General features: G+C 41.1%; 1 protein-coding gene across 1 annotated transcript in view; it reads left to right on the plus strand.

The window, feature by feature from the left end:
- LOC124555169 (protein SMG7-like) overlaps nucleotides 1-27,463 on the plus strand; it is a 199,961-nt gene that overhangs the window by 139,989 nt on the left and 32,509 nt on the right. Inside the window, exons 15-19 of the mRNA XM_047128992.1 lie at nucleotides 1,891-1,966; nucleotides 6,455-6,574; nucleotides 14,373-14,542; nucleotides 22,226-22,482; nucleotides 24,970-26,670. Of these exons, the coding sequence (XP_046984948.1) occupies nucleotides 1,891-1,966; nucleotides 6,455-6,574; nucleotides 14,373-14,542; nucleotides 22,226-22,482; nucleotides 24,970-26,670 (2,324 nt within the window). The remainder of the gene's footprint in view (nucleotides 1-1,890; nucleotides 1,967-6,454; nucleotides 6,575-14,372; nucleotides 14,543-22,225; nucleotides 22,483-24,969; nucleotides 26,671-27,463) is intronic.

Genomic DNA, 27,463 nt, shown 5'->3' on the forward strand with positions numbered 1-27,463 from the left:
GATGGTATGACTGACATACCAGTAGTTTTTGATGGCACTTGGCAGAAGCACAGCTACAGTTCTAAGAATTCTGTTGCTACAGTGGCCAGTATGAATACTGGAAAGGTAATAGATTTCCAGGATTTTAGCCAAACACTATTATAAGTGTAAATCAGGGATGAAGAAGGGCATATCTGCGACAAATTGTAAAGGAACTAGTGGTGGTATGGAGGCCTCTGCAGCTATTGAAATTTTTAGTCGATCTGTGAATGAAAGGGGAGTGTGTTAAACTAAGTTCTTAGGTGGTGGAGACTCAAAAGCATATAACAGTGTAGTAGCCACTCAGCCTTATGGTGAGAAGATGATCGCACGGCTGAAATGTGCTGGTCATGTCCAGATGAGGGTGGGCACCAGGTTGAGGAAGTTGAAACAAAGTTTGAGAGACAAGAAAATTTCTGATGGTGAAACCATAAGACGCAGGCTTACAGACAAAATGATTGATGAACTGCAGCAGTATTATGGGATGACTATTAGAAATAATACTGAGGATTTGTTGAAAATAAAGCAGGCAGATGGGCAACCTTCTTCCACAGACTGTGTCAACTGATGAAAAACCAGTACAACACCTTTGCCCTCCTGGACCTGATTCATAGTGCAATTGCCACAATGCCCAGTACTCCAACAGTTCATACAGCCGTAAAAATTCCATCCCAGCAGCAGTCATGGATATCATAAAACCTATTTACAGATACCTGGCAAATCCTGAATTACTGAAGAAGTGTCTGCATGATCAGACTCAAAATCCCAATGGGCTGTTCAATAATCTTATATGGACTCGCTTACCATAAAATGTTTTTGTTGGAATGAAGACACTAAAGTGGGGGGGGGGGGGGGGGGGGAGGGGTCAGTGATGCTGTTATTGCTTTTAAGGGTGGCAACATTGGTAGGGTGAAAGTGCTACAGCATATGGGAATTAATCATGGAGCAAACTGCATCAGAGAACTTGAACGGATGGACAAGGTTCGCATTGATAAAGCAGAGTATGCAGCACAGTTGCCCACTAAAATCAAGAGAATGATATATAGTATGGTGCAGGGTGCTTCCAGATGACTAAAAATAAAAAATTAAGCATATAGTAAATGATTGAAACTTTAGAAGCCGCTCCTGTAAATCTACATTTTCTGTTGGATTTGTCCCTAAATCTCAGAAACCACTTCGAGTAGAGTATTCAAATTTTCAGGGAGTAATAACATACATATCCTGAGTTTACTGAACTAAAAGAACACCATAATGTTATGTATAATTAAAATTATTTAGGATAACATACAAAAAAAGTACAGAAAATTTAACCATGTAATTAAAATATTGTATTTCTAAAAGCTGTGGCTGAAATGCAATTATTGTAGTTCAGTAGACTTGGAACTTACAGTTTAATGTTCTGTAAAAGTTTCAAGTCAATGGCTACAGAGGTTCCTGAAATACAGGGAAACCAAGTCACTAAATTTAACATTGTCAGGATAGGGCGTTCCAACTCCCCTTAAAGATTGAAACTTGTGGTAAAAATTGGTCTGTATTCTGATTTTCGTATATTCCCAATATGCTTCCAGTATTATTTCTTTTCTCTACAAATATGAGACAGTCCTTTTTTGTGCATGCTTACATACATGGCACACAAGAGTTCTCTGACGCCTTCTGCTGCAGATACTTGACCTACTTCTGTGTGGTGATTGGAACTCATTGCTTTCCACACAATATGTTAATTTCATTTGTTGACAGAAGTGTGGACAGCCTATTTTTGATAAATAGCAGTGTGTGTGTGTGTGTGTGTGTGTGTGTGTGTGTGTGTGTGTGTGTGTGTGTGTGTGCACGCGCGCGCCACATTTTCACTAACAGTTTCTTTTTTAATTTTAGGGACATTTGTGCCTCTTCCAGAAGATAAAAATTTGCAGTGTTTCATACCTCTGGAACGGCTGCTGAACAATTATAGGTAAGGTCACAGTATTCAAATGGTAAAGAGCACAATAAAATTAGTGTGTGTATCATTGACGAATGATATAGCTTTAATGTGTTGGGATGATCGTCTATAAAACTCATGACAAATCTTTCTCAATGTAGTGACCTCAATCCAGAATTTGTTGAACACCAGTTATCTATGAATGTATTTATCATTAAAGTGAAATTATAATTCAAAGCTCTCTCTGACTGCAGCTAAAGAAATTCAGTAATAGTAAAAAAAGTGTTTCATTAAAAGTGACACATAGTATTAGTGGGAAGCAGATTGTGTCAGATCTCACAGATGCAATGACTCGGTCTTGTTCTGTGCAGAATGGTGAATAATGTGTCAGTCACAAGAAGTGAACTTGATAAACAGTTCCATTGATGCTGGCCCATGCATACACTGAGCTAATACAACAGTTTGTCAGTAGCATTTTGTTTTGATATGATTATAACCACTGTATTGAGGAAGGTTGTTGCCAGAAAATACCCAAAGAAGAGATGTGTTGAAACTTCTGTTTGTACAGCAGTAAGATGTTCAGGTGTCCAATGTTTTCCAACTATTCTGGTAGTCCTCCTCAAACTAGAGAAGGGACACTTGCTCCTTTAGTAACCATGGTATAGCATTAATAACTTCTGCAAGAAAAAAATCTTGCATTATGTAATGAACTACTGTTGTTCTTGGAGTATAGGTACCAGCAAGCTCATTAATAGCATCCAGTGTGGGTTAAGGGAAGGCAGTCCATATTGAATACTTTGACCCTCTACAGTAAGCTTCCTTACACTTGCAACATTTCATATAAGTCTGTTTCAGTTCAGTTAATGGGCATGATACACATAGTAGGTACAATCTTCTTCTTGTGTTATCTTCTTAAATTTCTAATCATTGCATCCCATTATTCATTTATATGTGTTATTTGTAAGATTGTTATGTTGAATAGAGGAGGAGAGTGATGCTATAAATTTTACCATTTTTATTAATAAAATAGGTTGTGTAGTTCCAGCACAAGGCACATTTCTGGATGATTTTGCAGTTTTCATTGTACACAATATACCAGTATTAAAGGTCTGGGTATGGTTTCAGGCAGAATGTCCTTGCATGTTTTTAAGTAACTATGTTATGTCCAAGATGCTGCTTAAATAACTTAGTTTATTTAACGTTCAATGTAGTCAGATCAAATTTATTCCGAAGTAGTTGGTCATTACTGTCTGAGATAAATGAATAAAGGAAAATAGGACACCACACTGTCAAAATTCGTATCAACTTGGCCTACAGTGTCAATTGGCATACTGTTCACTTCACTTCTTGAAGTCAGTATGTCCAAAATCATAGGGAGAAGACATGGCTGTATTTTTTTTAATTACAGATGTTGTCTGGTATTATTAAATTTTTTAAGCAAATTTTAATTTTGAAAGAAGTAGACAAAAATTTCTTTTCTCATCTATGAGTGGTAAACCAGAAATGAGTTTTTATCTATCTCCTAGTAAGATGTAAGGTGTTACTAAAGCCTTCGGGGACACTACCCTTGACTGTGGTGCTTGAACGCATGGATGTGCAAACCCCCCCCCCCCCCCCCCCTTTCTCTCTCTCTCTCTCTCTCACACACACACACACACACACACACACACACACACACACACACACAGAGGGGGGGGGGGGGGACCTATGGCTGTTGTGGTGCTCACCCATTGCAATTGGGCTGCAAGTTGTTTAATAGCTGGATGACAGTAAACACCACCTTGCTAGGAGCCTGTTTTCTGCTCAGCACAGGAGGAAGAGAATAGGCTGGTTGTCTGAACATGGAATCACATTTGGTCCTTAATGTATAAAGCAGCATATTGTCAGTCCTTTCTTTCCACCTGGTTTATTTACCGTTCAATTCAACTAAATTCTAATTATTTCTATATTAGAGAGCATTCCTCCTGCTCCTCCTTGTCCTCCCCTCAGATGGAGGAAGATGGGCTGTTCCAGTAGTTGAATATTGCACTTCTTCTACCAATTTCTTATACACCGTTTGTTATGTTTTGCTTTTTTATTTTGGCTTCGCTTGATGCCAGTGGGTTTTCTGGTTATGAGTATGTTTGGGTTTTTTGTGTATGGTGTGGTTTGTTTTCTTCCCATTAGCACCTACTGAGCATGCTTGGTCTATCTTGTTTCTCCTCCTCCTTCTCCTCCTCATTCTGTGTCTTATCACAGGCATTGCTGCGGCCCACCACTGCGGGAACATGAGTGTAGGTCTTCTGGGCTCGACTGACACGTTTGACACAGATCACCTGATTGCGGCAATATTTCCCTACGTGGCCTCTCTTCTTGGCACTTACAGTCCTGAGGCTTGGGATCAAGCTCCAGTGGGTGAGACTCCATTGTCACCTAGAAGACCAAAAGTGTATTCAGCTAAAAGACTTGGTCTGCAGCCAACCACCACTGAAGCTTAGCCACCTCCACAGCTAGGATAAGTATTGGCAGCCCCTGTCCATTTACGTAGCCTTACAGCTACATATCTGAACCTAGCATTTTGCAGCCCTTTGCAAACTGTTTCTTCACTTCACAGCCATGGCAGGACCCTGAAGAATGTGTTGACTGTTGATTTCTTCTCTTTCTGTTGTGTCTTCTCCAGTGCTAGGGCCATGTACTTCTTGCACACTGCTTGCACCCCGAGCAGTGCGTTGTTGTCCAGACACTTGATCCCAATCTCTAACACCTCGGTGACCTCAAGTATGCCGAGGAAACCCTTCCAATCCTCACCCTGGTATTGGATGTAAAAGGGAGGAGTCAGGACTACAAGATCACATTTGTTCTGTGCAATGATCCCAGGATGATTCATCAGCTGTTATGTCTGTCTTCTGTGCAGATGTAGCAAGAGATGTCATTCTTTTCAAAGAAGCCATCCTCAGCTAGACTGCTCAGATTTTCTTCAGTTTCATTGATTGGTGGGCAATTGTTGGCCTTCGCATCGTTATGTCACTTGGTTGGCCCAGTAGGTGGAGCTTCCAAGGGACCTCGTTATCAAAACATCTTCCCTTTTGTACAGTGTTTGCCTTTGTCCATAGTGTTGCACACATGCTAGCATGAAAATTTGCTTCATCGCTCTTAGAACAGTAACACAACAACTTTGCGAGGCGCATGCAATCTATGAAACCACCTGTCTGCTCAGCCTTCAACAGTAGCAAGTGCTCAGCAGCAGCAGCAGCAGCAGCAGTGATGTACTAACCACAGCTGCCCAGGTGGAATGTGCATCGTCAAATCATCAGTAGAAATATTTATAATCAGAAAACATTCTTTTAGTGTTTAAAGAATCCTGAAAATAGAATGTCAGGTAAAAAATTTATTTTTTGGTCATTGAAGCTGCGTATTTATTTGTCATATAACTTGGATTCTATTGAGTTTACATGTGGTATGTTGTCTCAATTTCAGAGGAATCCATAGTTTGGGTTTTGTGAGCATAGATTATTATTTTCAGCTTATGACTCTCAAAATAATGGCAGACAATTTGGAAAGTTAGAAAATAGTTCAAATAGCTCTGAGCACTATGGGACTTAACACCTGTGGTCATCAGTCCCGTAGAACTTAGAACTACTTAAACCTAACTAACCTAAGGACATCACACACATCCATGCCCAAGGCACGATTCAAACCTGCGACCATAGCAGTTGTGCGGTTCCGGACTGAAGCACCTAGAACCGGTCGGCCACCAGCGGCCGGCTGGAAAGTTATACACTAGGATCATTCACGAGCATTAAATTTGCAGCAAGCCAAAGTTCAGGAAGTAACATAAACTCTCTTACTGATCCACAGGTGGGCAGTGGCATACTGTGTACTCTCAGCAGAGTAATTGACGACTATATGATTTGGTTGTATAAACTTTGTACACTGTGTTTTCTACTGCTAATACAGTAAAATGAAAGAGAGTTCTAATACACAAATGAAACATTTGGTTTGTTGTAGTTAAGTAACATTGTTGTATATGTATAGGAGTAAAACTAATTATCTATTGCGGTTTTTTCATTGTTGTACACAAATACAGTAGTAAAATCTCCTCAGATTACTAAGCACTTCAGTTGACAAGATTTCAGACATTTCAGGAAGCACATTCTCTGCTCCATCTTCTGGCACATGTGCTAGTTGACATGGTTTGTAATCTGAGATGATGATATTGTACAGGCATGCGACAAACACTTCACATTGATAACAGCAACTCCGCAACCTTACAGTCTGAACAAATCATAAGGTACCTATCTAGAAACATTACATCTTCATCTAACATGTTATAGTTTGAGGCCTTTCTATGAATAAATTACATAGGAAGGACTATTTCTATTTCTTGTATACCTCAGTCAGAGAGAATTTCCTCCTCTCGCAACCCCCACCGCCCACCACCACCCCACTCTTTCAATCATTGTAAGAAAATTTGAACAGTATGTTGATGAAATTTTTTATTTAGCTTGTTTTAATATAATTCTTCTTTTTTTTTGCTTACAGATTTGTATTTGATGAGCCAAAGATGGAGGCTGAAACAACAAATAAGCTCCGTGCTTCCCGTTTGATTGAGTTTGGTATCTGGCTGTCAGAACAAGAGAATCATAAACTTTTGAAGACAAGGTATTGAACATATTAACAAAAAAAAAAGAATTTAATCTAACAAGATTAATATGCTAATAGCATGTAAAATTTTGGTCATAAATTTTGGCTAAATAAATGTAAAATTTTGGTCATAAATTGTTCTTTGTCTGGCGATGAGTGTTTACAAAAATACCATTGCATACTGGTTACGTTACTGCTACAAAAGGAGCTCAGTATGACACCCATCAGTGTCCAGAAGATTCTGAAAGCACAGGTTGCATTCTGCACAGCAGAACAAATCATGTCCATGGGTGTGGGGGCTACCTCTCTTGATACGCTGCGCTTCAGATGAACACATATGTTCCCATGGTAAACCCTGTCCTTCAGGTAGTCCCACAACCAGAAATCCTAGGGAGTGAGATCAGATGGTCATGCCAGCCAAGCATTTGGAAACAATCAGCTGATAATTTGATTGTTTCCAAATGTGTTTCAGTGAATCAGGCCAACTTCACGAGTGATGTGTGGTGGGGCCCCATTTTGCATGAAAGCCATTGATTTCAATGAGTCTCTCTCCTGTAGGGTAGGTATGACATGCTGGCGAAGCATATTGCAGTAATGCTGGCCAGTCACACTGCACATCTTTGGTCGTTGAGTGCCAATCTGTTGAAAAAACAATGAGCCAATGATCAACGTAGCCGTGAAGCCACACCATAAGGTGACACATTCACCATACAGAGAAACTTCATGCACAGTGATTGGAGGTGAAGATCCCCACACTTGGCAATACTGTGTGTTCATCTCACCCATCAGAGATAAATGAACTTCGTTTGTCCATAGGATGGTCCAGGACCAACCCTCGTCAACTTCAATCCTTGCAAGAAGGTGGAGAGCAAAGTCAACATGTTGTCATGCATCCTGTGGTGCAAGCTGCTGTATGATATGGATCTTGTACGGATACCATTTGAGAATGGTGGACCACATTTTTATTGATATTAGAATTTTGTGGTCGGCAACGAATCATACACAACATACCTCCTAGTAACAACTGAATAAGGTGATGCAGCAGTTAGCACACTGGACCCACATGAGGGAGGACGGCAGTTAGTCAATGTCTAGCCACACGTATTTAGTGATTTCCCTAAATTGCTCCAGGAAAATGTCAGGATGGTTCATTTTAAAAAGGCAAAGCTGATTCCCTTCTCCATCTCTTCATAATACGAGCTTGTGCTCCAGCTCTAGTGACCCTGTCGTCGATTGGCTGTTACTCTAATCTTCCTTCATTTTTCCTAGTAGCATAATCTCCAGAATTTTGATCAGGGGGTAGAGGTGACTACTTCTTACAGTAATTTTGTGGTAATATATTTGTCTACTGGCTGAGTCTAATGTTATTTAGTGTTGTTTCCTCAAAGGCCAAAATTTTCAGTTATTGCACCATCATAGGATGCACACAAATGTCATCGATGTCATCTCTGCAGTTGTGTGTACGGAGTCACAGAAGCCTGTGCTCTGACTTAAAGGTGTACCACGCGCACATCCACAAACTGGCTTACCTGACAGCATCCTTTCCGTGAGTGTCCAGTGGATGATGGCATATTCCAGCCTCTCATCACATAAAAAATTGTCACTGTTTGCACATTCATTCACATGCTGGTCTACCCATTTCAAGTGATTCCTTCAGCAGTGAGTAGTGAGTGATACTCTCAGTGCTTTTTGCTTTGTGCACATACTATTCACATGAAGCTTGCTGTGTGCACTGTTCAATTAACTGTACCTGTATGCACTGATGGAGCAAGAGGTTACTTGCACTGTTAGTTTTTATGTTCTGTTCAGCAGTACTTTAATAACTGAGAGGAGCACACCACAGAACTGCTGAAGCGTCTTAACAAATCTCTATTTGCAATGCGAATTGTGTCAGACATAGTGGATATAAAAATGAAAAAGCTGGCATACTATGCTTACTTTCATTCCATAATGTCATATGGGATTATTTTTTGGGGCAATTCATCAAGCCAAGCTAAAGTTTTCTGGGCACAAAAACGTGCAATAAGAGTTATATGTGGTGTGAATTCAAGAACATCCTGCAGAAGCCTGTTTAGGGAACTAGGGATACTAACTACTGTTTCCTAATATGTGTATTCCCTAATGAAATTTGTCATTAAAAATATATCACTTTTTCAAACCAACAGCTCAATTCATGGCATCAATACTAGAAATAAGAATAATCTTCAAAAAGATTTAAAGTCACTTAGTCTTGTGCAAAAAGGTGTGCATTATTCAGGAACACATTTTCAATAACTTGCCACCAGCAGCCATAAAAAGTTTAACAACCAATGAAATTCAGTTTAAGAGAAGCCTAAAGGATTTATTGGTGGCCAACTCCTTCTACTCCATTGATGAATTTCTCAGTAGAACCAACTGATTGTGTGTGTGTGTGTGTGTGTGTGTGTGTGTGTAAGTACAATATAACTTCTGTGCGCGCGTGCGCACACACCAGTTCAGTGCAGTAATGTATTCATTGTAAATAAGTATTTAGTAGTTGTATTATTGTATTACACGTTTATTACCTTATAAATAAATAAAAAACTTTGTTATTTTAAATTCAGTGCATTAGTATTTGTAATATGATTCTTTCATATAGCGTTCATTACAAAATGACGACCATGCCACTTGGGACCCGTGGAATGGTACATTAGCTTATTTGTTTGAGTTGTAAATATTTGTCATGTATTGTTGTTTTTCTGACATGTTCTACATCCAGGAGGACCTCCTCGCTACGGATGAATTGGAATGAAAGTAAATCTAATCTAAGTGAGATGGTGCAGCTCTGAATGCACTTTACTCATATACAGGCTTAAAATCCCTATCTTGCCTTCTACATGTATATTCCGCAAACCACATAAAGGTGTGTGGTGGACAGTATGTCATGTACAAATTTCACTTTATCCCCTTTTCTGTTCCAGTTGTAAATGCTGCATGGGAAAAATGACTGTTGTTAATCTCTGTGAGAGATAGGATTTCTCTGATTTTCCCTTTTGTGGTACTTTGGCCAAATATGTGTGAGGAGGAGGCAAAATATTGATTTGGCTCTTCTAGGAACATATGCTCTTAGACTTTTAACAGTGAACCACCCTGTAATGAATAATGCCTCTCTTGTAGTGGCCACATGAGGTGAATGAGCATCTCCTTGGTGCTTTGTGCATACTAAATAGATTTAGGTTATCTGTGCTTTCCCCAGACTAAGGTGCGTGCCAAGATGAGTCATTCGAAAAGAAGTCTGCCGATTTAAATCCCCATCTTTGTCTAGTCAGAATGTTCTTCGTGTCATCTTTCACAATCAAGAGGAACTTAGCACAGAATGTGATTTCACAATATATTTCTTTATTTATTTCTCTGTTGTCATTTACTGTCAAGGAACAGTAAGTTTGTCATTTCTTTATTTCAAAATGAAACACTTGTAAATGAAAATTTCAACAACTGTTTTGTGGCATTCTTTTATTATTTCAAATATGTATTTTAAATATAGTTCTGAGTGGTATATGTAAAGCTATTTTTGTATAGTCTTTGTGTCAATATGTCAAATTGGTGTGGACGAGGTGTGATCAAAAAGTAACGGGACTTTTGGTTTTTCTTACACCATCTTTATTTATTCATCAACATCAACTTTATCCCCTTCAAAGTAATCCTCCTCAGATATAATACACTTGTGCCAGTGCTTTTTCCAGTTTTGAAGCACTTCTGGAACTCACTTTCATCATAGTGTTCAGCTCCTTCAGCGAGACTGTGGTGGCAAAATGCCACAATGGTGGTAAAACGACATCCTTTCATGGTTCTTTTTAGCCTTGGGAATAAAAGGAAGTCACAGGGGGGGCCATGTACAGTGAACATGGCGGCTGAATCAACATAACAGTTCTGTTTTTTGCCAAAAAATTATGAACAAGCTTTGAGGTGTGAGCAGGACCATTATTGTGAAGCAGTTTGCCACAATTCTGGTCATTTTCTTTGGATTGCTTCATGCAAATAGTGCACAACTTCCAGGTAGTATTCCTTATTGACTCTACGACCATAAGGTAAGAATTCATCATGCATTATCTCACTGCAATTGAGCAGATAGGCTTTTTTTCAGTCTTGTCTCTTCAGTCTTGTCTCTTCAGTCTTGTCTCTTCAGTCTTGTCTCTTCAGTCTTGTCTCTTCAGTCTTGTCTCTTCAGTCTTGTCTCTTCAGTCTTGTCTCTTCAGTCTTGTCTCTTCAGTCTTGTCTCTTCAGTCTTGTCTCTTCAGTCTTGTCTCTTCAGTCTTGTCTCTTCAGTCTTGTCTCTTCAGTCTTGTCTCTTCAGTCTTGTCTCTTCAGTCTTGTCTCTTCAGTCTTGTCTCTTCAGTCTTGTCTCTTCAGTCTTGTCTCTTCAGTCTTGTCTCTTCAGTCTTGTCTCTTCAGTCTTGTCTCTTCAGTCTTGTCTCTTCAGTCTTGTCTCTTCAGTCTTGTCTCTTCAGTCTTGTCTCTTCAGTCTTGTCTCTTCAGTCTTGTCTCTTCAGTCTTGTCTCTTCAGTCTTGTCTCTTCAGTCTTGTCTCTTCAGTCTTGTCTCTTCAGTCTTGTCTCTTCAGTCTTGTCTCTTCAGTCTTGTCTCTTCAGTCTTGTCTCTTCAGTCTTGTCTCTTCAGTCTTGTCTCTTCAGTCTTGTCTCTTCAGTCTTGTCTCTTCAGTCTTGTCTCTTCAGTCTTGTCTCTTCAGTCTTGTCTCTTCAGTCTTGTCTCTTCAGTCTTGTCTCTTCAGTCTTGTCTCTTCAGGCAGTTTTCACTGGGAACATTGGGCCTTGGTTTCTGTGTCATACCCATATACCCAGGTTTTGACACTTGTTATAACCTTCTTTAGAAGTTCTGGATTGTTGTTGCTGTCATTAAGCACTTCCTGAGTCATGTCTGTACGACTTTGTTTTTGGTCAAAATTCAACAATTTCAGAACAAATTTCGATGTTACATGGATCATGTCCAAAACAATTTTTAAAAATTGCTTATCATGAGCCAAAGGACATCCCAACATCAACAGGAAACTATATGATAGTGATTCAGCAATTTTCCAGAGCTATTTTCTTTATTTACTTCTTCCACATTGTCATCAGCAATTGGTGTGGTAAGGCATCCAGGACAGTCGTCATCTTCTCCACCCTCTTTGAAATGTTTATACCACTCATAAACTCTTGTATTACTCACAGTACATTTGCCAAAAGCCACAGTCGACATTTCGAATGTGGTGCTGCACTTTATTCCATTTTTCAAGCAAAATTTAATGCAAAAATCTTTGATCCACCTTTTATGTAAGTAAAAATTCACCGAGCACTTGAAAACACGTATAATTTTTTCGACTGTCAACAATAAACTAAATGTTGAAAACGGCTCAAAATGCAGAGATGCATCATGAGCATTGTACCAACTAGGTGATAAAAAAATTTGAAAATGATATGTATAAAGCCCACAAAATTAAATTCCCGTTGCTTTTTGATCACACCTCATATGTAGGATATTGATGAACAAGATGATTTGGTTTAGAGTAGGGTAAACTTTAGGGAAAAGGTTTCCCAGTTTAAAATTGAGCAACATTAAATGTCCTACAAAAAATATCATATTGATTTTTTCCCCCAAGACTAATAGTTTCAGCAGTGCAGGGGATTAAAAAATCTCAAATTATTAAAAATATTGTTTTAACAGTATAAAACCAGTGAAGGGCGTTAGAAACATGTAAGTGCAGTACAGACGTATATTGTGTTGTGGTGTAACACGGTGGACGGGCAGGGGTTGGAGGGTACAAATGTGAGGGAAGGTGGGTAACCGGATTGTGGTCATTCACTTCCCTCCTTCATATGTCTGCAAACTGAAGAGTGAGCAGCGATTCCCCTCTCTGTCTACATCACAAGAGGCAACTACAGGGTGTTTAACAAAGTTACACCGACCCTCCACATCATGCCTTGTGAATCATGGGCAATGCATTGCCCAGATGTGCCTTGGGGTATTTACTTTTCACAAAGTGTGCTAACACTACATGACTGTTGGCATGAGTTACTAATAATTCTAATGCAAGAACTGCATAAGGAAATAATCTACGTAAATCTCTGCACACTGTTCTACGCTATTAGAGGGGAAATTGATTTTCAGTTGTCCTGTATGGCAGCTTTAGTTTTCTTCCAGGAAAGGCAACCTCCCCCCACTCGGAGAATTGTTCACTTTGCAGTTTACAGAGTGCCTATACCTTCCCAGCATTTCCAGTCCAATTCTCTTATGTGAATACACATAATAACTTCCCTGAACACATGTTTACATAGTGAGGTTATTTTCAGTTTATTAAATGATTGCTTATTTGCAGTTGTTAAGTGATCTTTTATGTAAAACATTCTTCTAAACGGTGGTGGAGAAGTGTTTAACTTGGAAGTGTGTTGTTGTCAGAGACCCATGTAGTTTTGGTGGGAAAGGGATCGGAATAGTAAATGTGGCCCCTTGCTGCTGTCTCATCATTGTATTGTAACACCATATAATTGTGTTGTAGTCACTTGGTTATGAATTAATGAATAACCAGAAAGTTATTTCATTTCTCAGATTGTTAATTGTGTTACTGATAAACAAAATAAGAGGTATAGACCGTCTGTAAACCGAAAAGTGAACAGCGCTTGTGGTGGGAAAGTTGCCTTTCCCAAAGAACACTCCATCTGTCATATGGAATGACTAAAAATCAATTTTCTCTTTATCAGTGTAGAACAGTGTGCAGAGATTTACATTGATTCTGTCCTTACACATTTCTTGTGTTAGTATTGTTTGTAACTCATATCTGCATTCCAAGTAGTGTTAATATATTGTGTAAAAAAATAAAGATCCCTTGGAATGTCTGTGCTGTATGTTGCTGGTGATTCACAGGCGTGATGGGGAGCGGTGGTATCAATTTTTGAAACACCCTGTAATTACTTCTTTTGGTGTAGTATGGTAATGGTGAGGAATCACCTCCTCACTCTTCAGTTTGCAGATGTATGGAGGAGAATAGTGCATGACCACAATCTGGCAACCTACCTTCCCTCGCAGTTCTACCCTCCACCCTCCTGCTCTCCCTCCCCCCTCCCCCCCTTTTCACCCTGTTATGCCCTCAGAGCACAACTTATCCCTTAATATGACTTTACTGCATTTAGATGTGATACCAACACTTCATATTTGTTTCTGACACACTTCATTTAAAATAAATGTTAACCTTATACCATTAAAACACTATTTTTAATAATCTGCGATTTTTACATCCCCTGCAGCACAGAAATTAGTACTCCTACAGAGAAAAAATTAATATGACCTTTTTTTGTAGAAAATTTAATATAGTTTAATTTGATACAGGAAAATATTTTCATTAGAAGGCACAATTTTTGTTACTCAAGAAAAAGATAAAAAATTTCACCTTTAAATACCCACCCCGCACCCCACCGCTCACACCCCATCGGTCAGGATTCTTGGTACATTTATTTACAGAAATAATACCAATTCACAGGTGGATTAGTTGTGAAGTAAATAATTTAGAAGTGAATGAGACTACCCACCAAATAGCAGAAGTATTGAATTGTCAACAGACACATATGAAGGAGAAAAACTTGCTGGATTTCAGAGTGAATCCTTTGTTGAGCTAGAGCACAAAACACACACACACAACACACACACACACATGCACGCACACACACAGGTGCGCGCGCGATTAAGGGTGCACATGCATGCCAATGTTCAGTAGCTATAAATCTGACAGTGACTACAAAAACATAAGTGCAGTGATATATTAAGTATTATTTGAAGGGATATAATAGCACTTAATTGTTAATTTACAGGAAGGATTCAGGAGAAAATGATAAATTGGTATTTGAACTGGCGTATATGATGCCAGCAGATATGGCACATAAAGAAATTGTAACTGTTCAAGAGACAAAGGATGATATTCTTGATACTTCCACACTGACTGAAATTGGTTCCCTTGATTCGGACAGCACATCAGGAATTGGTACGTACTGATATGTTATGTACTCGTAGTCTAATACAGCTTTTTCATATGATACCAAATATGCAGATGCTGTTTATTACTTGTTTTCTCTTTTTTTTTTTCATTCCTTAGTTCTCGAACAATTTCTTGGTTTGTTTGTGGATTTCTCCGCACAAAATGGTTGGGCATTTGCTGCAGCACCCCGATGTCCAATTATTTGAATATAAGAATTTGTCAAGGTTAATTTCAGGCATAAAAAGGATCATCCTTTTTTATTTTCTAGAATGTTTCATGCATATCATACAATAGGCCTATTTTGGCAGTGTTGCCATTGTCAAGTGCAACTGCGAACTTTACATTTTGTAAATTTCATTTACTTTTTTGATATTTGTGTGGGGATTTAATTGTAGATTATACTTACATGTAACTGGGCGAGACATATATTTTGCATCGTTGATGAATCCTTCTGGCAGTTGTTGCATTTTTATGATGGTAAAATAGCTGTGTAGTAAATTGACTGGTAGTTGACAATTTTCAATGGTGCTGTATGTTTACAGATTCTTTTTTTTTTTTTTTTTTTTATAAAAAAAAGTAGTGATATCAATCAGTCAATTCTCTTTATGCATTTAAAAAATCAAAACCATAAAGTCAACAAAATTGAAATTGCACTTCAAATCTTATATACAATACCAGAAGGACGCACCATGAACATAATGGAAGAATTGGAAATTTATATAAACGTGAAAAATTATCCACACAACAATTAAACGAACAGACTGACTTCAAACACAAATATTACGTAGAAAATTTTTTGACATTCTGGAACATGAGAGTGGGTAAAAAATAAACAACTAAATTATCTTTAGCTCAAACAATACCACTGACAAAGCTGTAAACATACAGCATCATTGAGAACTGTCAACTAGCAGTCAAATTACTACATGACTTTATTTTACCATCATCAAAAGTGTGATAGTAGACAAAAAGATTCATCAATGATACGATATGTGAAGTCTCACCAGTCTAGATGTGAGTGTACAGGTACAGTTAACTCCACATACAAATATTGCAAAAATAAATGAAATTTATGAACTGTAATGTTAGCAGGTGTACTTGACAATGACAATGCTGCCAAAATAGCCATGTGGCACAAAATGAAAACAGGAAATAGACAAATATTATATGTTGGCGGTGCTAACTTGTACTTTGCTGTCACTTACATCCTATCCTATTCTTTCTTTGATGTTCAGTTACACGTCCTGATGTTTGAATTGCCACATATATCGATAATACTTTTAAGAATCATTTCAGTAGCTAGTACATTGCTTGTGCATTAAGCAGAATGTAATTTTGTCTGTCCATTCAGATACACAATGTAAGTAAGTAAAGCTTTACAAATAAACAAAATTCAACATAATAGAAAACATCAGAGGCAGTATCAAAATGTGTGTGAGGAGTTGTCTGGAACAGTGCACTATCATGAAATATTTGCTTGGCATGTTAAAAGGGAGATTAGTAATAGGTTGTCCTCCATGCAGGTCCGAGGTTTAGAATAGGCCCGAGGTATTCCTGCCTGTCGTAAGAGGCAACTAAAAGGAGTCTCTCATTTTTCAGCCTTTATGTGATGGTCCCCCGTAGGGTTTGACCTCCATTCTTCAAAATTTTCCTGAAAAGTGAGCCAATTGGAGAAGAGTGCCTTACATGGTGCATCGTGTCCATGCGGTGAGACCTGTCGCATCCTTCGTCAATGTGGATCTGGACTTCTGCTCATTCTGCAACTGTTGGGTGAGGTCACCCTTCCGGGTCCATATTTTCCATCAACTGTGCAGTATTGGTTTCTACACTGACAATGATAATGGATTTGTTTGCTTTGTTGCACCTGATATCGAGCACGGTAACCAGTCCTTTGTGGTAGGGCCACCATGTACCCTGTTGGTTGTAGCCCTTGACCACAGAGGGATCGCTCTGCTGATGCCTGCACCATTAACTCCCTATGTATGCCAAGTAGTAGATGCCAGTCACTCTGGGGCATCGTGACTCCTGGCAATGGCCATCCTGCCAGGTGGCCTTTGCTGCTGCTGGATAGTGCCCGTGGCAAGGGCCCCTGATTGGAGTGGGTGGCATCAGGGCAGATGACATGCGATGAAGCGTAGTACATCATCTCTTGCTGGTGGTCAAACACTTGCAGTCCAAGCGTTCACAGGCCTAATTTAATGCACAGAAGTATGACCCCATATCGTTCCCCTCCCTGGCCACACCATGGGAGGAATGTCAGGCTAGGGATGGCAGCAGCTCTTATTCACCCTGGTACCTTGTCTCTTTGAGAGCTGATGGGGAATCTTTCATGATGATGAAGCCTCAGTTTTTTTTTTAGCTTTTAGAGGACAAGTTCAGGGAGGTGGAGCGCTAGTCCAAAATGAGATCTGGGTCAGTCTTGATCAAAACAGCATCTTCTGCCCAATCATGGGTGTTACTTGCTTGTGACAAGGTGGGAGATGTTTCTGTAACCATCACATCCAATAAGAGCTTAAATATGGTCCAGTGTGTCATATTTTACAGGGACCTTCTTTTGCAGTCTGACAATGAGCTGTGCACCAATTTAGAGTGGCGAGGTGTACATTTTGTTCGGTGTGTACACTGGGATCCGAGGGACAATCAGGTTGCCACCAGTGTCTTCATCTTGGTCTTCGAGGGTGATACGTTACCTGAGAAGGTCAAGGTGATGGTCTACCACTGTGATGTAAATGCGTTGCTTTAAATGCGGGAAGTTTGGCCATATGTCTTCCAGCATCACACTTAAAGACTGCAGACGCCCATCACATCCCAATACTCCATGTGCCCCGTTTCCCACCTGTGTCAACTGAAGAGAGCACCATTCGCCTTGCTCGCCTGACTGCAGGATTCTCCATAAAGAAAGGAAAATCATGGAGTACAAGACCCTGGACTGACTGACCTACACTGAGGCTTAGAGAAAATTTGAACGCCTACATCCTGTATGTATGACATTGTCATACGCCACCGCTACATCAGTTTGAGCCCCGTCACCTCTCTCAACCCCCGTCACCTCTCTCAACCCCCGTCACCTCTCTCAACCCCCGTCACCTCTCTCAACCCCCGTCACCTCTCTCAACCCCCGTCACCTCTCTCAACCCCCGTCACCTCTCTCAACCCCCGTCACCTCTCTCAACCCCCGTCACCTCTCTCAACCCCCGTCACCTCTCTCAACCCCCGTCACCTCTCTCAACCCCCGTCACCTCTCTCAACCCCCGTCACCTCTCTCAACCCCCGTCACCTCTCTCAACCCCCGTCACCTCTCTCAACCCCCGTCACCTCTCTCAACCCCCGTCACCTCTCTCAACCCCCGTCACCTCTCTCAACCCCCGTCACCTCTCTGCTACGGCATCTGTTAAGCTTTACACCTGCTTTCTTCATTGCCCTCCAGGAAACCTGGTTCCTGGCAATGTGGACCCCTGCTCTCCAGGGCTGTTAGGGATATTACAGGAACCATAACAACTATAATAGAGTGACAGGCGGAGTTTGCATTCATGTCCTAAAATCAGTCTGTAAGGAACCTGTGCCACTTCAAACCCCTCTTGAAGATGTGGCTGTCAGAATAAGGACGACACAGGAAATAACTGTCTGCAATGTGTATCTACCTCCAGATGGTGCAGTATCCCTGATTGTATTAACTGCATTGAGTGATCAATTCCCTGAATCTTTCCTACTTTTGGGAGATTGTAATGCCCATAACCCCTTGTGGGGTGGTACCGTGCTTACTGGATGAGGCAGAGATGTCGAAACTTTACTGTCTCTACTCAATCTCGGCCTCTTAAATACTGGGGCCGCCACATATTTCATTGTGGTTTGTGGTAGTTACTCAGCCATTGATTTATCAATTTACAGCTCAACATTTCTTGTCCACCGGAGAGCATATGACAACCTGTGTGGTAGTGAACACTTCCCCATCTTCCTGTCACTGCCCCGGCATCAGGCCCATGGACGCCTGCCCGGATGGGCTTTAAACAAGTCGGACTGGGAAACTTTTCAGCTCTGCTGTCACCAATGTATCTCCCCCACACGGGAACATCAATGTGATGGTTGAGCAGGTGACTACAACAATCCTTTCTGCAGCAGAAAATGTGATCCCTCGCTCTTTAGGGTGCCCCCGGCGAAAGGCAGTCCCTTGGTAGTCGCCGGAAGTCGCTGAGGCAATGCAGGGGCATTGGCGAGCTTCATAGCGGCATAAGCAGCTCCCTTCCCTGGTGCACCTCATTGCTTTAAACAGCTTCGTGCCCGCGTTTGCCAACTTATCAAACGACGGAAGCAGAAGTGTTGGGAGAGATATGTCTAGTCCATTGGTTGCCATACGTCACCTTCCCAAGTCTGGGCAAGGATCAAACAATGTTTTTGGGTACCAGAACCCAACAGGTGTTCCCAGTGTTAACATAAAGGGCGTGTTATCTACCGACGCAATTGCGATTGCCGAGCACTTGGCGTAGTGCTGTGCTCCAGCCTCTGCATCGGAGAATTCCCCCCCCACCCCCCCCACCCCTCCACCCCCCCCCCCCCCCAGCCTTTTGCACTCTCAAACGGCGGCTGGAAGGGAAAGTCCTCTCATTCACTACACACCTCAGTGAATCCTATAACGCCCCATTTATAGAGTGGGAGCACCTCAGTGCCCTTGCACATTGCCCTGACACTGCTCCTGGGCCAAATCAGATCCATAGTCAGATGATAAAACATCTCTCATCTGACTACTAGTGACATCTGCCCGTCATCTTCAACCGGATCTGGTGCGATGGCATCTTTCCATCACAGTGGCTGGAGAGCACCATCATTCTGGTGCTCAAACCTGGTAAAAACCCACTTGATGTGGATAGCTATTGGCCCATCAGCCTCACAAACGTTCTTTGTAAGCTGCTGGAATGTATGGTGTGTCGGCGGTTGGGTTGGATCCTGGAGTCATGTGACCTACTGGCTCCGCGTCAGGGCAGCTTTCGCCAGGGTCGCTCTACCACTGATAATCTTGTGTCCCTCAAGTCTGCCATCTGGACAGCCTCTTCCAGTCGCCATCACCTGGTTGCCATCTTTTTTTATTTACGAAAAGCGTATGACACGACCTGGCGACATCATATCCTTGCCACATTATACGAGTTGGGTCTCTGAGGCCCGCTCCTGACTTTTATCCATAATTTTCAGTCGCTTCGTACTTTCCATGTCCAAGTTGGTGCCTCCCATAGTTCCCCCCATATCCAGGAGAATGGGGTAACGCAGGGTTCAGTATTGAGGTCTCTCTATTTTTAGTGTCCATTGACGGTCTAGCAGCAGCTGTAGGGCCGGCCGTCTCACCTCCTCTGTACGCAGATGACTTCTGCATTTCGTACTGCTCCACCAGTACTGGTGTTGCTGAGCAGCACATACAGGGATCCATCCACAAGGTGCAGTTGTGAGTTCTAGCCCACGGTTTCCAATTTTCAGCCACAAAGTCATGTGTTATGCAGTTCTGGCAGCATCGTACCGTGCATCTGGAACCAGAACTTTACCTTAATATCGATCCACTCACTGTAGTGGAGACATATCGATTCTTAGGACTGGTTTTTGATGCCCAATTGACTTGACTTCCTCACCTTCGTCAGCTTAAGTGGAAGTGCTGGCAGCACCTCAGTGCCCTCCGCTGCCTGAGCCACACCAGCTGGGGTACAGACCACTCTATGCTGCTGCAGCTCTACAGAGCCCTTGTTCAATCCCGCCTTGACTATGGGAGTCTGGTTTATGGTTCGGTGGCGCCCTCAGCGCTGCGTTTACTCGACCCAGTGCACCACCGTGGCGCTCGCACACATTTGTAGTTCTCCTGCACATCTGAATTACCGTCTCCTTTTCCCACCTGCAGCGGTTCATCTCCCGCATCAGCAGCCCGTGTCAGGGCTTCCAATTGCAGTTCGTGTCCAATCCCTTTTTTCCCAACTGGAATCCTTGCCTTTACCACCTATACTTGAGGTCCATTCACGTACATCTCCTTGATGTACACCTAGGCCGCGACTTCACCTGGACCTTTCACATGGCTCTCTGCTGCCACTTCCTCTCAATTCTTGAACTGTACAAGGCCATGAAGTGGTTTACACTGACAGCTCGATGACTGATGATCACATCAGCTTTGCATATGTCCATGGAGGAGATATTGAACAGCATTCCTTGCCTGATGGCTGCAGTGTTTTCACTGCCGAGCTGGTGGCTATATCTCGTGTTCTTGAACACATCCATTCATGGCCTGGGGAGTCGCATCTTCTGTGTACTGATACCTTGAGCACATACAAGCTATCGACCAGTGCTACCCTCGTCATCCTGTGGTAGCAACCATCCAGGAGTCCATCTGTGCCTTGGAACGGTCCAGTCGTTCAGTGTTGTTTGTCTGGACTCCAGGTCAAATCAGAATCCCAGGCAATGAACTTGCCGACAGGCTACGCGGAAACTGCTTATGGAGATCAGCTTCTCTGCAACTGACCTGCATTCAGTACTACGCCACAAGGTTTTGCGGCTTTGGGAGACGGAATGGCATAACCTCAGTACGCACAACAAACTGTGTGCCATTAAGGAGACTACGAATGTGTGGAAGACCTCCATGCGGGCATCTCGCAGGGACTCTGTGGTTCTCTGTCGGCTCCGCATTGGCCACTCTTGGGTGACACAGCTATCTCCTGTGTTGTGATGACCCATGTCAGTGTTGGTGCAGGGCCCGGTGGCCCATATCTTGGTGAGCTGTCCTCCTCTGGCTGCCCTGCGACAGACTCTTGAGTTACCGGACTCATTGCCATTAATTTCAGCCGACAACACCTCATCGGCTAATTTAGTTTTACGTTTTATATGTGACGGTGGGTTTTATCATTCTATATAACTTTTCGCGCATGTCCTTTGCCCCTTTTTGTTCTCCACCTTAATTCATTTAGGCTGGATGTTTTAATGTGTCACAGAGTGGCTGGCTTTTCCTTTTTATTCTCGTTGTCGGCCAGCCACGATCATCTGCTCTCTTGTTTTTATCCCTTCTACCTGTTTCTTGTTTCTCTCTGTGGTTTTCTTTTCCTGTTTTGTCCATAGTAGTGTTGGTTGTCCTTCCATCGTTCTTCTGGTTCTTCCATTCTCTTGATATTGTGCTGTATGTCTCCTTTCTTTTCTTCTTTCCCATGTGTAATTATTTTGCCGGGAACAAGGGACCGATGACCTCGCAGTTTGGTCCCCCCCTTTAAACAAACCAACCAACCAATAGGTTTGTGGACAGAACATATTTACAGGTATATTACAAGGAGACTAAATGAAAATTATGAAATCCCCTAATGAATCTGTTTGCATTTAATGTGATTCTTCTGAAATAAATGTCTGAGGTTTAGTATTGGTTTACTTTCGTTTCCCCACACTTACCATTCTCATAACTCTGTCCCTGTTGTTCCCTTCCTCCCTGCCACCACCACCACCACCACCACCACCACCACCACCACCACCACCACCCTGACCTCAACCCTCCTCCCCTCCTCCGTCTCCCCTCCCCCTCCCTACTGTGTACAAATATATATATAAAGGTACTACAAATTTGTTCATTTAGTTATTGCAAAATTGTAAAATCGTCTGAATGTTCTAGTTTAACTTCTGGTGTGACAACACATTCGAATCATTTTTAATCACTTTCTAAACTTTGATTTTTGTTTGTTTTAGGTGAGGGTACAGGAACACAAACTCCACCAGATTTTTTTCCTGTCAGTTTGCCACCACCAGTGATGAGAGATGAAGAATTGCCAAAAAATAAAGGATCTACACTAGTAAAAGAGACTTCCTCAATTACCACACACTCATCAGTTCAAACTCCATCTCATGGTCCAGGAATTATGAAAAAGTATCGTCAGAATGTTGCAATGCAGGCTATTCTCAAGAAAATGGACCAAGAATCTGTTAAAACAGCAGAAGCAAAGCAGGTAGGCACCTGAATATACAGGCTATCCCAAAACATGTTGAGTACAAATCGTATACACAAGAGAGGATCCTAAACAGAGTGCATTGAGAAAAGAAATCAGTTGTCGGAAGTGAATTTTTAGTTTTTTTATTGACTTACTTACACCATATGGAGGCAACGTTAACTTGTATCTGTTATTAAAAGTGAATACTGCCAGTCTTACTGCATGTGTTATAACAATATACAATATTTGTTTAAAAAATGGGGATTTTTGTTTGTTGGAAAGAATTTTATTTGTTTGGCTACATTAATGTTATACGTTCAAAATAGTCCCTGATAGATATTAAACACTTAGACCAGTGCTTTTTGGAAGCCCTCAAACACTTCTGGAACTTAATCTTTGGGTTAGCTTTTATCTCTCTTAATAATCTGTTTTAGTCTAACAGATATGTGTCAAGCAATGGCCTTTGAAGGTTTTATTTATTTTTAGGAACAGAAAAAAGTCATATGGGCTGTCTGAGGAATATGGAGGCTGGACCAGTATTGTTTTGTCACAAATTCAGGCTCCCTTTTTCTGCATTGTTTCACACAAATGTCATTGAATTTGTAAATAGTACTCATTGATCATTCAACCTTGTGGCAAGAACTCTGTGTGCTATGCCTTTAAAATCGAAGGACACAGATTGCATAACCTTCACATTTGACAGCACATAGTGAGCTCGTTTCAATGTTGGCCATCCAGAATGCTTCCATTGGGATGATTGAGACTTACTCTAGGTGTCATACCCATAAATCCATGTTTCATCAAGAATTAAGGTCCATTTCAATGGTTTTGTACTGTATAGCTGTTGACTTCATCTAGCTACTTCTGAACAACTTAAAATCACCACTGTTTTGTTCAGAATTCAACAATTTCGGAACACATTTTGCTGTCATACATCTTATACCAAAACATATGAAAAGTTTCCAGGGGTGATCTAGTTCATATGCCAACATCGTCAGTCTTTTACTGACTTCAAAACTCATAGACTCTTGTTTTTCTTATAGCAAACTCACCAAAAATAATATTTAACATTTTAAAAATTTTATTGCTCTACATTTTATTCATATAGCAAAATGTAATACAGATTCTCTGAGTCATTTTATACAAAATATTAGTTGCCAATATTACCAAAACACATGTGACCTTTTTGACAGCTAACAACAGACTGAGTATCTGATGTGGTTTACACTATACAGGTACTTTTGAAATGTTTACCAACACGATGACAACAAACTCTCACAAATTGGATGAATAAAACACACACAATTATTTCACATACTGTTATTTTTGGAAACGTCTAGTGTACAATATTGCCTTACTTTTTCAAATATCCCTACTGTTTGTTTTACAATGAGACATGCAACCATGACCAGTTCTTCCTTCTTTCTTGTAGGATTTTATACACACAAGAAATAATGTAACCACTATGGGGGTGGGGAGGGGACACTGTGAACATCTCTCAATCAGGATTTAGAATCCTCCACTGTGTGTGTGTATGATTTTCATCGTAAAGGTATAGTACACCATGTAAAACATATAAATATAAATGGTTTACAATGAAAAAATGTGTATAACCTGTGTGAATGTATTCTTTCCTGGGGTATCTGCATATTGAAGCTTTCTAGGTTCCAACAGGATAGTAGAGTTAAAACTGTATATATTTTTGGTTATAGTCATGTCCATCATTTGCTAGCAGTCAACAGAAGAGTATGATACAAGTTTGCAAGTCACACAGTTTCAGTGTTGTTTCCATGTTTCTATTGAATCACTTTCATCATTTATATCTTGGCCTTCATGTCCAGCAGAACATTATGTAGCATAGCAACACTGCAGAAAGAGAAGGAATCTCATAATCATTTCAGTAAATAACTTTTCTGCAGTTACACTTTATTTCACCATAACTAAGTTAAACTTGAATAAAAACTGCTGCAGCTGTTATAAATCCTTTTATTAAAGCCACAACAGTTTTGTAATTTAAATTATATCGTCAAAGATATTGTCCTGGCATATGTTATTCCTAGAGATAATGGGCAGAAGTTTAAACAAGGGGAGAGGATGAAACGATAGCCCCATAAGTTGTCAGGAGTTTACATCACTGCCTATAATCACTGCCAGTTTGAGTATATTGACTAAACAGGAAGGTCCTTCAAGGTTAGGTTTAAGGAACATGTTTCTGGTTCGGGTCCTGGTCCTGGTTCTGCCTCAAGTTCACATTTAACTGACTTGGGTCACTCAGTTTCTAGTATTACATCTGGTCTTGCAATTTTGCATACAGAACACAAGGGTAATTTTTTTGACAGTCTTTTTGTTGTGTCTGCCTGCAGCCCAAAAATCTGCACTGTGTGGTGAGTAGCAATCTGTCATTTTCATAATATTGTCTTTATTCCAGGATTTTTCATTGTCAGACTAAAATGTCCAATTTTTTTTTTTGTTTTTTCTGTATGTAATAAATATCTTTCTTTGCAGGTCACTTTTAAAACACCTACGCCAGTTGGGTCAGACTCAGAAAAGAAAACCCAGAATAAACAGATAAAAGGATCCCAGGAAAAGCAAATTGCACAGCAGACACCAAGCAAAACCATAAGTATTGCAGTACATACTAGTAATGATAAGAATAAATCTGCAAATGCTTCAGATTCTGTAGGGAAAAATGTTACATTCACCCTTCATGGTAGTCAAGAAAATACACAGATACAGAAGGAGAAACTAAATATTCCCGATAAAGTTCATTCACCTGCCATCAACTTTCAGGATAAGAATGCAGCACCACTGATCAAAATGGGGCAGGATACAGTCGCTGGGAGTGCATTTTTGGGGTCAACCTCATTCGGTTCACCCACTCCACAAGAAAAGAGCTTTACAGTGCCTGCCCAAAATTCACAGAAGAAGAGTGTAACGTTCACTGATGAAAAAATTTTGTCATTTGCTGCCCAGGTGTTCCAGAATAGAGGTTTGGCATATAAGGGCGCATTTTCTTCTCAGGTACAACAGGATAAAAACAGTCCATTGTCCTCTCCAGCTGTTCAGGAGAAGGCATCACCATATGTCACCCAGGGAACCGACAATAAAACTAGCAGCACATATCCTATAGCTAGCTTAAAAGAGAAGCCTATTACATACTCTGCAGTAGTCCAGCAAGAAACAGCTAAACAACCTATTGCAGAAACGTCTACATGGATTTATAACAAAAATGCTATGCAGCCACCGCCTCCTCGAGATGTGCGTGGCCCTGTGGCACCGACCTCCCAAACCAGAACAGAATTGCCGGGAACACAGGTCTTCGGAGGAGTCGGGAGCTTTTCACAAGATATATTGAAAACTCCATTATTTAAGTTGCCCGACATACAAGAATTACGCAATACATCAGACAGTAATGTGTCGAGCCCACAACTGTATTCGTCGGGAAATGCTCTCGGAACAGAAATGCAAAAAATACCACAATCACAGTACTCTATGGAAATTAATAAAAGTGTGTATACCGGGCCAGATGTGAATACGAAACCAGACTTCGCAAATGTTTCCAGTGTCGATTCTAGTCAGCTCCACATTCCCGCAGCCATAGGAAGTGAGCATAGTGCATTTCAGTCTCCAAGTGTAAATTTTGCACATCCACATTCTGGCTCTAGAAATTTTCCTGATCAATTGGGGAAAGTACGGCCACCTCCAGGTTACACTCTGGCTCATGTTCCACAGACACCTGTAAACTGGTGGAAGGAAGATGTTACACCTGCTTCTCCATTGACAACTTGGTGGAAGATGGATGCGGCCTCGGGAAACAGATCAGTCTCACATCCTCCTGGAGATGACAGTACAGCCATACAGTACAGTCCTCTCGGATACGGAAGGCCACCATCACAACAGTTACCACTAAATCTTGGAAATGAAGGTTCTGGGAAAACAGACACTGGATATGGCAGCCACTTATGGAGTATGAGCTCACCTAGTTCATCTGTGGAGGTAAATCTGCATCACAAACTGGTTGGTGGCACTGGGCAGCAACAAGCCAGCTACACTACCAGTGGCCATCAGCAACCAACCTACTCAGCTTCAGGCCAGCAGCAGACCACTTACACAAGGCCCGATAACTCCCTCACAGGAATGTTCACCTCTGACGTAAATATGCCAATGTTTGGCCCACGCGATACAACAGAACGAGGATTGTCTGAGGTAATTATTTAATAAATGCACTATTCATACTTCATTAATTTTATATTATTAGAGCACTTAACATTTATCCAATATTTTGTTTTATGCAAGATATCACTACAGTATTAAAAGTTTTGCTTGCTAAGTCTTTGCATCTGATGGCATGATAAACAGGGGAGAAACTGGCACAGAATAGTATATTATCTAAGACTTCTTTACCAGGTTATCTTCCAGTCGTTAGTTAGTTTTTTTTCCCCCTCCAAAAGATAAAGCTGTTAAAATGGAGAGGCTGCATAGGACAGACCAGCATGGAGAGTTGTATCAAATCGGACTGTAGACAATGATAAGAACAGTGTTGAAATTAGAATAACAGACTATTTGCTACAATTTCACAAGCCCTATTCTTCTGGTGCTGTTGGGTCCTTTGTTGTGACTTGGCAAGACAGCCAAGTCACAATGAGAGGAAGCCGAAAGGCACGCGTTGAGCTCACGCAGATGGGCGTGAGGTCTGGAACAGTTAAAGGAATTAATAGTAGCAAATAAAGTACGTAGTTGATGTAATACTTAACTTTAATCCACAATTGTAGAACATCTCTCTTGACGGTACATGTTATAACCACCAAATAAAATAATATCAAATACTATGGCGCCTTGCTAGGTCATAGCAAAAGACGTAGCTGAAGGCTATGCTAACTATCGTCTCGGCAAATGAGAGCGTAGTTGTCAGTGAACCATTCCTAGCAACGTCGGCTGTACAACTGGGGCGAGTGCTAGTAAGTCTCTCTTGACCTGCCGTGTGGTGGCGCTCGGTCTG

The sequence above is a fragment of the Schistocerca americana genome, chromosome X, assembly GCF_021461395.2.
Source record: "Schistocerca americana isolate TAMUIC-IGC-003095 chromosome X, iqSchAmer2.1, whole genome shotgun sequence".
In the NCBI taxonomy this organism is placed as follows: Eukaryota; Metazoa; Arthropoda; class Insecta; order Orthoptera; family Acrididae; genus Schistocerca; species Schistocerca americana.